Source organism: Nicotiana tabacum, chromosome 20 (assembly GCF_000715075.1).
Source record: "Nicotiana tabacum cultivar K326 chromosome 20, ASM71507v2, whole genome shotgun sequence".
NCBI classification, from domain to species: Eukaryota; Viridiplantae; Streptophyta; class Magnoliopsida; order Solanales; family Solanaceae; genus Nicotiana; species Nicotiana tabacum.
In genome coordinates this window covers 14,075,737-14,090,725 of record NC_134099.1, presented here as the reverse complement: position 1 = coordinate 14,090,725, position 14,989 = coordinate 14,075,737, and the positions used below count along the sequence as shown (strand labels likewise).

Sequence of the window (14,989 nt, the reverse complement as noted above, 5' to 3'; positions counted from 1 at the left end):
CCATAGCATAGCCCCAGCTGGTTTCCTTACGCGATCACATTTCTCTTCCGCGATTGCGTAGTGAATTTTTGGGGCCTAGGTGCTTTCCTTCTTCACGATCGTACCAGATCCTCCGTGTACGCATAGTGTAATTTTGGAGGTAGGAATAATTGTTCTTCGCTTTCGCGTACAATTGTCCGTGATTGCGTAAATCCGCTTTTTCCTTCAACGTGTTCGCATTTAAGCGTCCCCGTTACCATAGCATAGCCTCAGTTGGTTTCCTTACGCGATCACATTTCTCTTCCGCGATTTCATAGTGCGTTTTTGGGGCCTCGGTGCTTTCCTTCTTCGCGATCGTGTGTACCTATCCGCGATCGTGTAACACAATTTTTGGCAGTGAACTTTTCCCTCTTCACGATCGCAACTCCTCTTATGCGATCGCGATGTACAAACACCTGGGCAGAATATAAAAGTATTCTATTCTGAGGGTTAGCCATTTTTATCATTTTTGGAGTTCTAGAGCTCGGTTTTGAGCGATTCTTCGTGGGTTTTTCAAGCAAATCGTGGGGTAAGTGTTCTTCACCTAGAATTTATCATATTCCATATTTCCACATTTATTTTTGTCTTATAATTAGTAGTTTGAGTTGAAGAAAAAATGGGGATTTTTGAAGAAAACTTTTAAAATGTAAAACATTGATTTGAGGGACGAATTGGTATCAGATTTTGATAATTTTGTATGGTTGAACTCATATCGGAATAGGTGTACGGATTTTGTAAAATTTGTCGGGTTTCGAGGTGCGAGCCTGGGGGTCAACTTTTGGGTTGATTTTTTATTTTTTGATAAAGATTTTGCTTTATTATCTGGAATAGTTTCTTATAATTTTATTTATGCTTTGAAATTATTTTGGCTAGATTTGAGCTGTCCGAAGGTTATTTCACTCGAGAAGATTATTTTAGAGTAACGCTCTATCTTCTTTGAGGTAAGTATCTTGCCTAACTTCGTGTGGGAGAATTATCCCTTAGGATTTGAGTCTTTTATGCTAATTGTGTCATGTGAAGCCCAAGTATGCGAGGTGACGAGTACGTGTTTGGGCTTATTTGTGGAAAGTTGACCTTCTAGGGCTCTTAGGCTCTTATATTCCTTAAATATGAAGTTATTTTGCTGTGTTAAGTTTCCCATTTACTAGTTTCACCTCCACGTGCTTTAATTGGAATTAATTGCTTCGTGTTCTACTCTTGCTGCCTATTTGACTCTCATGTGCCTTAACTAATGTTGTTGCCTCTGCAATTACCATATTTTCTGTTGTTTATCCTTAATTAAGTTGTTGTATTGCTTCCGTAATTTTCTCAAACCTAAATGAAGTTAGTTATCCTTTATCATAGTTGTTTGACCCTTATTTGGAATTAATGACTCATGTTATCTCCCTTATTGTCGAATTGTATTTTGTGAAGTTACTGTTACATATTAATTCCCTTTTGTTGAGCTATTCTTATTGTGACTAGCATTCTCTATTGTGTTTATTCTTTGTGAGCTTATTCTATTATTTCTTTGCGTTCTAAAGCTCTTGAGTTGATTTACTTGTCATATTCTCGTGTATTTTTATCGTTGTTGTCGCACTCAGTTTGTTGAGCCGAGGGCAATGCGCGGTTGTGGTATTAAAAGTATTTAGAAGAAATTGTGGAATATGGGCACATGTTGTGAAGGCCACTCTATTGTGTTGTTGGCACGTGATATTGTTGGAAGAATTTGTTTGGGTGTTTGTACGAGGTTTCTGTCGTGCTATTGTTACTAAGATTATGCATATGCGGCGTGACAAAGCGGGCTATGTATGTGTGTTTGCGCATGTGGCGAGATAAGGTGGGAATATTATTATGCGCATAGGCGGGCATTTATATTTTTACTGCGCACGTGGTGAGACAAGGTGGGCTATATCGGGTTTGATTGTGATGGCCTGGGGACATTGTTGTTGTGGATATTTATGTAGTGGAATGCCTAACCTGTGTGAGTTTTACCTTATGCAAATTGCGGAAATCTTTCTTACGTGCCGTTTATTTTCTCTACTCTTACTAGTTGGCCTGAATTGTGATAGAACACTTGCACAAGCATACACGTAGTTAATCACCCATGTTGGCTTAAGAAGATGGATCCTGATGTTATTGATCATTTTTGTATTCCCTCCTCTATTTGCCTCCTATGTGAGAATGTTTCTACCGGCACGTGCGTCGTCCATGCAGTTACTAGTTGAAATGAGGACACAAGATGCCAAGTGTTTAGGGTTCACGAATTGGGACCTGTGACTTGTGAATATATTGAAGTTTGGTACCTCGTGGAGAGTATGGGATAAACCTGGTATGAAGGCGGTTATTCTTATCGAGTTGGTACTTGTCTTTCTTTTATCTGTCTTCACCGGATTTTAACTATGTTTAGCTTGCTCCATTGTGCTATTACTTGTGGCGTTCCGCTGCTAATTGTTGCATCCATTTCCTAATGCAAGTATTGTATTATTGTTATCATTATGCGTAGTTTTGTAGAACTATCGTATTCTGTTAGTCCTATACATATACTTGTCCAGGTTGTTCAGACCAGTAGGTGTCTTGAATGTCCTGCGTCACTACTCCACTGAGGTTAATCTTGATACCTACTGAGTACTGATGTGGTGTGCTCTTACTACGCTTCTGCATATTTTGTGCATATCCAAGTGCCTCAGAGTCAGTCGATCGTTAGTTAGTCGTACGGATATGCTGTGAAGACTCGAGGTAAACCTGTTGCTGCGTTCGCAGGCTTCGGAGTCACCTTCTGATATTGTACTTGCACTATTTTATCTCTATTTCTAAACAGTTATAATTGTAGGCTTTCTAGCAAACTTAGTAGAGTTTATAACTTGTACTACCGATTTTGGAATTGTAAATTTGTATAGAGATTTATATTTCGTATTTGTAAGTCGCTAGTTATATATTATCGTTATTTTTGTTAATGTTAGGCCTACCTAGTCCTTAAGACTAGATGTCATCATGACATCTTACGAAAGGAAGTCACAGGGTATTTACAAAAGATCCCCGATTAAATATATGTCCTCCCTCCGTTTCAATTTATGTGAACCTATTTCCTTTTTAGTCGGTACCAAAAAGAACGACCCCTTTCCTTATTTTGGAAATAATTTACCTTTACATAATGATTTATAGCCATACAAAATATAAGTACCTCATTGTACACCACAAGATCAAAAGTCTTCTCTCTTTTCTTAAACTTCGTGCCCCATCAAATGGGTTCACATAAATTGAAACGGAAGGAGTATTATTTTACCATTGACTTTGATAACATGTGTAAAGACTCACAATTTGGACATCCAATCCAAAACTTCATGAGTAGAGTAGCGCAAGACCCTATAAACCTCCTCAGAAGTTTTTAAATAATCGATGAAGAACGAGTCCGACACCCAATTGTTATTTTTTTGGACTTAAAGTATATTAATAACTGTAAAAAAAAGTTACCTTTCTATATATAACGTCCAAATACAAGACGCTATACCTTAACGGTAACTTTTGCCGTTTAAGGTATAGCGTCTTGTATTTGGACGCTATATAGCCTGACGATTTGACTGACATATATAGCGTTCTTAATTTGTACGCTATACATAGCGTACAAAACAAAAACGCTATACCTGACTGCAGTTTTTAGTAAGGAAGTAAGTGTAAAAGCTGTGGTAAAAAAACTGTTCTCCGGATTCTTTCTGATGCAGTTTTCATTTTATATTCTGTGTTTACATAATATATAAATTTATGTATTCAAATATATTATATAATTTCTTTGAAGATTGCTATGTTTTTGGGGTGTTTTTCGGTTGAGAATCTTTTTTATAACTGAAAATACAAAAGTTGTGTGTTATAATTGAGTTTGTTGAGTTATATTAGGAGTCTGTTATGTTAATTGATTCACTTTCCATTTAAAACAGTGTAATCCCCTATTTCACGTCGTGAATATAGTCGAATACAATAATTTGTCGAGCTGTAATCCCATGTTTCAAGACATGAATACACTCGAATACACTCGAATACAACAAACTGCTTAGCTGGACTTCCCTGATTCAAGCCTATTTTTGCTATTGTATTCATGAATACAGTAGCTTAAATACATCTAATACATCTTATAACAACAGAAAACGTATCTACAATCCGAAATATAGTAAATGGTATCTATAGATAGCTAATTACCACTAAAAGATAGTGCTTTATGAAAATTTCTCTTTTTTAATTTATACATATTATATGTTGAATAATCGATGAAGAACGAGTCTGGAACCCAATTGTTGTTTTTTTGGACTCAAAGTACATTAATAAATGTATAAAAAAATTTACCATTCTATATATAACGTCCAAATATAAGTAACTTAAATCCAAGTTTTTTACACTCTTACGCATATAACTTAAATTCAAGTAAAAAAGCTATTATTATCCACTCGAAAGCCCCAAGGAAAAAAGCACAAGTCAAACAATATCATAATCCAAAGGCTCCCATTATCATGTAACTCTCATTTACAACCCTTTTATCACTATAAAATCAAAACTATATAAAGTTTTTCTTTTTCTTTTTTATCGTAGCTAGGAAAAAAGGCTTTTTGTTATATATTGTCCTAATTTTGTATTTATAAAAAAAAAAATCATATTCTAATTGGGGTCTCTTTCAAATGATAACATGCATGGAATCTTAACTGCCAAGGTATGGACTGGATCCCCCGCGCACTATAGCAAAAACCTTGTGAATATGACACGCGTGCGCCAAAATGATGGACGAACACCTTTGTGATTGTGAGGAACTGTCCCTCCATGTGGGCTCTTTCAATTCTACGGTCCGTGCACACCCCTAATTGGGCCCAACGGGATTCATTACACATAGGGATTTTTACCTATCTATACCATATATCAAACCTTATTAACTTCATTGTTTAAGGATTGTGTTAATTACATTTAAGCATACCAAATTACCTTTTATATACCATAATTCAAATTAAGGGTATAACTATTCCTTCATTTATTGTAGGCGTGATTTTAGGACCGTATTTTCACGTTATTTCGTTTACCCGCCTCTCTCTCCTCCCACCCCCCCACACCCCCTACGATTTACCTTCAGTTAATTCCCCCCCACCCCCACGATTTACCTTCAGTTTTTCCTCTATTCTCGTACAATCTCTTCTCACCCACAATTACCATCACTTTCTTCTCCACTTAATTACCTTCAGTTGTATCCCCCACGATTTGAATTCACTTCCATTTTGTCTTCAACTCCTAAATCATGAAAAAAAACAACACTCCCCAAAAAAAATCATCAAAAGCTATATTAGTTGATATTCCAACCTTTGATTTGGGTGTTTTATGTGGGATTACACTGGGTTGTTGTTGTTGTTGTTGTTGATTTGGGTGTTTTAACACCAAAATCACCACCCAAAAACCCACAATCGACGCATGCAAGTGAACAAACTACTGGTATTTCATCTCCTAGACAAATTCGTGCGGAAATGAGAAGCAAGCATTTGCACGATGTTGATGTTGGTGGAGTTGATAAACTAGTCGAGAATCAACTCAAACGCAAGGGGAAAGAGTTGAGTGTAGATGACGATTTTGTAGATGATTCCCCCAAAGTTCCATATGTGAAAAAACACAAGGTCTCTCCTTCTTCATCAAAACCAAAAAAGAAGAAACCCTCAAAAAAAGTACCAAAATTGGTTAAGGAAAAAATTTCAATAAAGGTAAACACTATTTATGTTTCCTCACTGTTTTGTAGTTTGATTTTGGTTGTAAAAATCTGTTGTTCAAGTGTTAATTTAGTGTTCAAGTGTTTTTTGGCCAAATGTGGTATTGTCCTAATTTTGTAGATTAATTGTCGCAATTTTGTAGGTTTAATGGAACTGTGATTATTAGACAGTGTATAACTGTAGTTAGTTTGTAGTTGATTTATAGTCTGATCGTTAAATTGTAGAGATGGTATTTTTCATTGCAACCTGTATTGCTGCTACATTTAACTTCATTCTAAATACAATTAATCTACATTTTGTGAGTTACTTGAAGTAACTGTTACATTCTGTAGATAATGTTTACACGTGCATTGTTCTTCTTTGATTGTTCACGTGTATTTTGGTAAAATGTGGTGTTGTCCTAATTTTGTAGATTCTTTGTCTCAATTTTGTAGTTTAATTGGAACTGTGACTCTTAGACAGTGTATAAATGTAGTTAGTTTGTAGTTGATGTGTAGTCTGATGGTTAAATTGTAGATATGATATTTTTTATTGTAGCCTGTATAGCTCATATATTTAACTTCATTCTAACTACAGTTAATCTACATTTATGTGAGATACTTGAAGTAACTATTTTGTAGATTCTTTGTCTCAATTTTGTAGTTTAATTGGAACTGTGACTCTTAGACAGTGTATAAATGTAGTTAGTTTGTAGTTGATGTGTAGTATGATGGTTAAATTGTAGATATGTTATTTTTTATTGTAGCCTGTATAGCTCATATATTTAACTTCATTCTAACTACAGTTAATCTACATTTATGTGAGATACTTGAAGTAACTGTTTTGTAGATTCTTTGTCTTAATTTTGTAGTTTAATTGGAACTGTGACTCTTAGACAGTGTATAAATGTAGTTAGTTTGTAGTTGATGTGTAGTCTGATGGTTAAATTGTAGATATGTTATTTTTTATTGTAGCCTGTATAGCTCATATATTTAACTTCATTCTAACTACAGTTAATCTACATTTATGTGAGATACTTGAAGTAACTGTTACATCCTGTAGATAATGTTTACACGTGCATTGTTCTTCTGTTATTGTTTTGTAGTTATAGGTGTGTGTAGGCTATTCTTCTTCTAGTTATATTTTGTATTTGTCATGTAGTTATATGTAGATTACTGCTTCCTTTTTATGCAAACTACTAATGTTCATTAATTTTATATTTTCTACAGAATGGACCTTACTTTGCACAACAAAATATTGATTATGGTGTGCTTAGATTCCACAGTTTGTGTGATCCTAGCATACCTAGCCAGATACAAGCTTTACTCTCTCCGAATGCTTTAAGGGTTTTCAGAAAAACTTGTTTTGGTTACTTATTAGGTCTCCCCACAATCTGTATGCAAAACCAATCACTTCATCTTCTGATGAAGTATGAATTGACAAAGTCTACTGACTCATATTTTTCAGTACTATTTAAGGGTGAAAAATTGAATTTTTCCTTGAGAGAATTTGGGTTGATAACTGGTCTTAATTGTGTGAATAAGTTTTCAGACTATGGTTACACTTCCACCTATGTTAGCCCTTTAATGAATACATATTTTCCGAACAAAGAAAGGGTTAAGAAATGGCATTTGAAAAATGTAGTGACTAATAAAGCATGGGCAAACGATGTGGATGCGGTGAAGTTGTGCATTCTTTATATGTTGGAATTTTTTGTTTGTCCTTCTGATAAAGACCATGTGACTTTCATAGACAAGTTTATGTTCTTTCTAATAGAGTCTGGTAATTTTGAGTCATACCCATGGGGTATCAAATTCTTCAAGCAGGTTATTGAATTTGTCCGACATCGTCTTAATCCCCATATACATTCTTATCTGATACGGGGATGCTAATTAGCCTTGCAAGTGTGGCTATATGAGTGTTGCTCGTCCGTCAGCACCGAGCTTGCTACGAGATGTTCTGAATCTATACCTCGCATTTTAAGATGGTCAGCTACAAAGGGGCAGATTTGGTTAACTGCAATTGAAGAGAAGATGATCAAGCCTGAGTGGATCAAGGTATTTTTTTCCACTTTTGTATGATGCTACAATTACATTCATAATAACTACATTGAATCTACATTTTTTTGTCACTTGAATTAACTGTTATTTTCATCATTCAGTTCACAAACATGATTGAATCTGGAGAAGAGCTTGGAGTGCTTAATCTGCCAGACAAGATTCAATATGAAGATGAACATGGTGCTCAACCATCACATGTTCCAACTGCTGCTTCTCCATCATTTGAACCCAAATATACAGATTGTCAAGAGGACATTGAATCTGTCAGTAGCAAGCTCATGAAGTTGGAAAAGGGGATTGTGCAGGTATTATGAATAACTACAATATATTGACATAATTTTCTACATTTTGACTTCATTAAATAACAATTATAGTATGTTATACATTGTAGTTAATTTGTGGTATAAATCTATAACAATTATAGTTTGTTGAATTGTAGTGTAACTGTAGCAGTTAGAATAAGATTACCAACTAATTATATATTTAATTTTTAGGTTGATGGAAAGTTAGATGCCTATAGGAAGGCTGTTTTTGAGGAACTCTCAAGCCTTCGAGAGTTCATAGATCAATCTTTGAAGGGTGTTATGAATGTGATAAACAAGAGGTTTGATTTGGACGAGTCAAAGGTAAGAATTTACATATAATTTTGTACTAAGACTAATTAAGACATATGAATAAAGTAGTCTCAAATATTCCCCAAAATTGTAGTTTGCTGGTAGTTCAACAAAAAATAATTACCAACATCAAGAAGAGAACAACCAGCAATTCCAGTTCAATGCTGGTGATCAACTGCATGGAAGCACAAGCAATACAGGTATCTACAAAATTCCTACATACATATCTACAAATTTCAAGACAGCATTATTTAATTATACTAATCATTTTTTTACTATGTGTTGCAGTTACAATTTCTCCAGAACATTTTCAACCACATGTTGACTTATATCCTGACTTCCAAGAAGCAGCTGAGGCATATAAAGCAGGTACAGAACCATTCCTTCATTACAATAAGGTTTTTATGCAAAATTTTAATAATTTACACCTTAACTACATATTCCTACATATATCTATAATTCTCATTTCCAATTATTCATTCAAGCTGAAATTTCAGCAGAACATCTACAAGGAAATATTGAGGAAGAACCAGTAATTGATGAAGTAGCTGAGGCACAACAAGCAGGTAATATATTCTTTATATTCTCTATAACTCCATAATATTGTTCATATCTACATAGATCTACACTTATCTACAGAAGGTGAAGTTCCACAGTCGCCAATTCACGGTGTGACTGTGACTGAAGTTGTTCCTGAAGGCATTGATAAAAAAGTTGTTCCTGAAGGCATTGAAAACAAAGGTTTGACATTGGATGACTTTGAGCTGCCAGAAAACTTATCACAGTTGGTCATGTATGGCGAGCCCATACGAGATGAATCAACCCCTGTTCATCCCGGTAGAACCAGGCAACCGGGAAAACATGCACGATCACCTTTCACATCTTTGTATAGTTCTGGAGGCAGCACATCTGTTGGACCTAAATTTTTTACCTCAAGCACCCCTTCACAAGTGTCATAGGTGAAAATGTAGATCCTGAATTGACAGAAAGGTTCACCAACTGGTTATACATTCGTAGTGATAAAGTATCTAGGACGTATGAATGCTTCATTTTACACTGTCTGTTCACCATTTTTATACTTTAAAATTGTAATTCATTTTGTCAATTTTTTGTATTTGATATTTTTTGTTATTACAGGAGGAAATATTACTTTTCCAAGAAGGATAACCAAATCAAGCCTTGGTTGGATTTTGGTTGTGAAAAGATTGATAAGAAGGACTGGTTTTATGACCTTGCTCGCCCCGGACAAGTCATCAATAACACAGTAAGTATAAAGAACAGAATCATTCACAATATTTGTTTTGTCTTCAGCTGTGTAGTGTAATTGTAGTTTATTTTTCAGCTATGATGTGTAATTGTAGTAATATTGTAGACAACATATATATGTTACTATATTTATGTCTCAGCTGTGAAATTTTGCTTTTTATGGACCTTATGTATCATATGTGATGATGATTGTATGTACAAACTGGAATTTTGGTACTTTTGACTGACTTGGAATCTCTGTGTACCACAACTGTAGTTACCTTGTAGTAATATTGTAGAGCTTGTGATTGTGCCTATTAATATTAACTGTAGGTTGAACTTGCTGATTATTGGGACCTTAAGTTAGGTGGTATGTTTCATTTGTTCCTCTGTATAGTGAATAAATGTAGACAGTGCATAAATATAGTTAATGTGTAGTTGTTTTGTAGTCTGATGGGTCAATTGTACATATAGTACTTGTTCACTATGGTTCATACAAACTACAATTAAATTACATTTTGTGAGGTACTTGGACTAACTGTTATATTTCTGTAGTTATAGTGTAGCTAATTTGCAGCAATCTGTTAGAGTTTTTAATAAATTCAAATTGTAGTTAATCTGTAGCTGTCTTGTAGACAAGTGTGGTTACACCGTACCTTATTGTATATGTTTATTCTATTTTGGCAGCACATTGATGTTATTATGTATTATCTGCGAAAAAGAGGCAAATATGGCCCCAACAATAATACTAGGTTCACAACCACGGATTGCTTGTTCAAGACAAAGATTGAAAGAATCTATGACAAGTTCATAAGTTCTCCACCGGAATAAAGGTATTCGGTTGTTAAACCCGAGGATGATGTTGGAGAATATATTCTTGGGTATAGAATTCTTGCTAATGTTGCCTGGGATCTTGTTGACTATGTGCTCATACCTGCGAATCTTGTAGAGAACTTCCATTGGTTGTTGCTAGTTTTTGACATAAAGGACAGACAACTTTATGTTTATGATTCCATGGTGAGAGCAAACCGTCATAAAACAGTTGAGACATTGGTTGACAAGTTTTCAATCATTATCCCTCTGTATTTGTCATGCACTGGTTTCTATGGTAAACGTAAAGACATTAACTTCAAGAGCACAAAGGCATACATCGAGAAACCAGTTACGGACCCTCTCGACATACAATGGATGGTTGCTGAGATTCCACAACAAAAGGAAGGCTCAGTGTAAAAAAATAATCTCCCTTTCTATATGTTTAATTTTTTTATTTTAATCATTTGTTATATAATGAAAAATTCTCATCTTATGCAGCGATTGTGGTGTATTTGTGGCTGCATTTGCGGAGTATGTTAGCCTTGGAGATTTGGCAATCCCAAAGGAAGATCTTTCTGATATTGACCAACACCGTAGACGCTATGGAGCTCTACTGTGGGACTATGCAACAAAGAAGCAAGAAGATGGGTCAATCAGTGAGAGTGAGGTTACTGGCAGGCTAGCAAGGAGGAAGGGTGCTCCGGCAAAAAACGAGAGGACTAGAGTGCAACGAAAGAAGAAATAGACTATTGTGTTCCTAGTTTGGTCTGTGAAATTTGGTAGTTGAATTGGAAAACAATGTAGGAAATATGTCATTTTTGTTTTCTACAACACTTTTTGTTGATTACATTATACTCGAGTACTCTGATTACATTTTTACAGCAACAGCTTTGTCTTACAATTTGACTTTAATCTTCAAGTTATTTTTATAAATACCTTCAAGTGCCAAGTAATATCTGTATATAACTGTCATTTGTTACACAGCATAAAGATAAAACAAATACAGAAATCATATAAATAATTTAGCCATCTTTTATCAACAAGGTTTATCAAAAAAATTCAATTTATCTACATTTAAACTACGTCAAACTACATTTTAACTACAACTCCTCTACATATGAATAACAGGACTACAGTTCTAACACAGTTAAACTACATATTCACTACAATCTGGATACAATTTACGTTGAATGTATTCTTTATTAATATCAGTCTTTTTGTATACAGTAAATATTAAAGTTTAACTATTCTATAAAAAAAAGACAACTTTAGATGCTTGACAGAATACATAAAAACATAAATAGTGCAGATACACAAATTGATGTTTATACTTCTTATTCATCTTCAAAAACTTAAACAATTACACAAGAAAATCCGATAATTTGAGCTCACTAACATTTATTTTGAATAACTATTCTAACTACATGATATTCATTTCTTTTTCGGCGCATTCTTGCAAGTTCTTTTGTTATGCCCTTCACCTCCACAATTGCCACATGACACCTTGTATTTCTTTGACTTTATTTCATCAAATATTTTATATCTTTCCTTGTGAGGTCTCCCTGGCTGCCTTTTATCTCCCACTGGTGGCTTTACTACCTCATCCAAAATATGTTGTGGCACATCCCATTTGCCTTCATCAGGAAGAGGATTTACTGGCATTCCATAGGTAAGCAGAAGGCTCTTCCTTGTGTAATACGGAGAGCAATAGTTTTCGTATGTTTCATTCCTATGCCTTAATGCTGCCAAAGCATGCGCACATGGAAGTTCATCAAGTTGGAATTGTCCACAGCTACATTTCTTGTTTTCTAGACACACAATGTACCGCTTCACACCATCTAACACAGTATGTATATGATCTGTTGAAGCCCTCACCTACAATTGAAGACCAAACAGAAATAATAATACATCAATCATTAAAATGGATTATCAACAATTTACCTACAAATCAGCAACAAATATATTACAGCTCATCTACAAACTATTATTACCGACAATTTGACTACAGTTTAACTACAATCTGGAAAAACTGCAGCTAGTACTTTTTTGATTCTACTGCACCAAAAAAAATATCTTACCCTTAGTTTCTGAGATAATGTACTGTTGTCTTCCAATTCTTTGTTGTATTTGTGACCAAGGTATGTGAAAGTACCCTTTGCCTTCGATAACTTTTCTTTTGTCCAGCGTTCAAGAAGAGTCCTCATATACTCAAATAGATCAAATATTGGAAGCTCTCTTGCATCTTTTGTTACAGCATTCAACGACTCGGCAATGTTTGACGTCATAGTAAAAGTTCTATTCACCGTGGCATGTACTCTTGACCATCTATGATAGCCAATATCATATAGGTAAGACTTTACACGCAGGTCTACCTCTTCAATCTTCAACATCCTTTCATTAAATTCATCTAGAGTGTATGACCGTACTGTAGCAAAGTACAATTCATGTAATTGTAGATGTCCCTTCTTGAATTTTGACCTTATATTTGTCCATATATGCCACATACAAGAGTAGTGTGCCAATCCCGGATAGACAACTGATGTTGCCTTCAGTATACTCTCATGCCTATCTGAAACAACACACATTGAAGGTCTTTCACCATATGCCTCCTTGAATTGCTCAAAGAACCACTTCCAAGACGCGTCGTTTTCAGAATCAACCACAGCATATGCCAAGGGAAAAATAGTACCTACATTTTTAAGACATAAAATATGATTAAATAACAACTACAATATATATTGAGAAATATAGACATGTTAACTACATTCTTTTATATAACTACAAAATAACTACAACATAACTACAATTTAACTGCATTTTAAAGACTGTCTACAAAATAAGTACAAAATTATTCCATTATTTACCTGTTGCATCCATGGTGCTTGCTGTCAGCATAATCCCCCTGTAGGCTGACTTTAAGAGTGTCCCATCACCACTACTACCGGCCTACAATGTTGCCAACCATTTATTGATGTACAAAGAGCAACAAATGTGTATAAGAAGCAATCATCTGCTGCCTTCTTCAATTTAACAACAGAACAAGGATAATTCTTCTCAAGAATATAAAAATATTTGGGTAATTTGTTGTAGGAGTCACACGGATTCCCTCTCAAAAACTGTAAAGCTTTTTCCTTTGCTCTCCATGCTTGCATGTAGCTTAGGTTCAGTCCATGTTCGGATAACATGTCAGTTTGTATGTCCTTTGGTGTGTAAACAGTCTTAGGATCACAATACTTTGGAACGACCATGCTACCAAGTACTGCTGCAGTACGTTTGCGTTGTATGAATGTTTCGTCCATTAGGCAGCATGTGTGTTGACGGCTGAAACTTCTTATCTTGAACATTGACGAATCATTAATTGACGTTGCCTTGAAATGCCATTTACAGCTTTCAGCAACACATATAAGCCAGTAGCTACAAAAGAAATACTATATTTACATAAATTTATGAAAAAACTACAATTAACTACAAACTGACTACAATTTAACTACAATTTATAAAACCCACCTATCTTCAATCATACACTGATTTTGCTGATATATTATCCACAAATAACTACATACCTTCTATGACTAGATCTTTTTACTCTGAACTGGAACTTGTGCATCACTGAATAATTCTTCATTGCAGCAGCTACTGTTTGCTTGTCCTGATAAACTTGTCCTTCTTCAATATATGTTTGCGTAGATTCAGTTATTATTTCACTTTGATATTCCTCTATAGCTGGTGAGGATGGAAATTCAAGTAAGTTTAGGGATCCAGACGAACCTGCAAACAATAAATTCATAAATGTAGTTTCTATGTAGATAATTTTGAAAGCAACATTGCTTTATCCTTTTCAGTACTATGTGAGCTTTGTAGTTTAATTGTAGGTAATTGTAGTAATATTGTAGATAACATAGTAACACCATAACTCTCTGCAATGTCGAATCAAACATACCTGCACTGGTGCTTTCATTGTTGATTGCCAATTCCATATTGAAATCTCTTACGCTTATACATAAAGGATACGAACCTAAGTTTTTATTCTCCTTTTTGGTTTCCATGTACACACGAACCCCCATATCATTCCTAATCTCCATTGGAGGACAATTCTCGTTCACAATGTATTTGATTTCTATAATTTTATCCGATGTATCAAACAATAATTGTTCTGCAATTGTAGAACTGAGAATTCCGTAGCTTGCATTATCATCTACCACAATGGCATCAACTTCAAAATCTCTAAATCTGCCATAGTTATCCCAATTACCATTCGATTTCAGCATTATTGGGATTTTTGACATGATTTCGTGTAGTTGATAGGAAAAAAGACGAAGAACAGATATAGTTTCTACAATTTGAGTACTGATATCGACGAAGAGCAATTTTGTACAATTTGAGACGAAGAACAGATATAGTCTCTCTTTAGTAATTGTACAATTTGATTGCGTTTTTTGTTGTAGCTGATATCAACAGAGATCTCTTTCTGTTGAGGAAGGAGAGAATTACGCAACTGGTGCCTTCATCAGATCTGGTGCCTTCATCAGGAAGAGAGATCTCCTTCAGT

The 14,989-nt window shown here is 34.9% G+C and overlaps 1 protein-coding gene across 1 annotated transcript; it reads right to left on the bottom strand.

Annotated features, from left to right (window-relative positions):
- Window positions 1-11,871: 11,871 nt before the first annotated feature.
- Window positions 11,872-14,726, bottom strand: LOC142174257 (uncharacterized). Its single transcript, XM_075240049.1, has 6 exons — window positions 14,381-14,726; window positions 14,004-14,208; window positions 13,476-13,854; window positions 13,305-13,386; window positions 12,519-13,129; window positions 11,872-12,315 (listed from the first exon to the last, which is right to left on the bottom strand). Exons 1-6 carry the CDS (start codon window positions 14,724-14,726, stop codon window positions 11,872-11,874), a joined length of 2,067 nt encoding a protein of 688 aa, XP_075096150.1.
- Window positions 14,727-14,989: the final 263 nt, after the last annotated feature.

Bases quoted from the DNA above. Each gene is read 5' to 3' on its own strand.
- LOC142174257 (XM_075240049.1), bottom strand. From the start codon at position 14,726: ATGTCAAAAATCCCAATAATGCTGAAATCGAATGGTAATTGGGATAAC. The intron at 14,209-14,380 runs GTATGTTTGATT...TATTGTTTGCAG, and splicing joins CAATGAAAGCACCAGTGCAG to GTTCGTCTGGATCCCTAAAC. The intron at 12,316-12,518 runs GTAAGATATTTT...CTTCAATTGTAG, and splicing joins CATTATCTCAGAAACTAAGG to GTGAGGGCTTCAACAGATCA.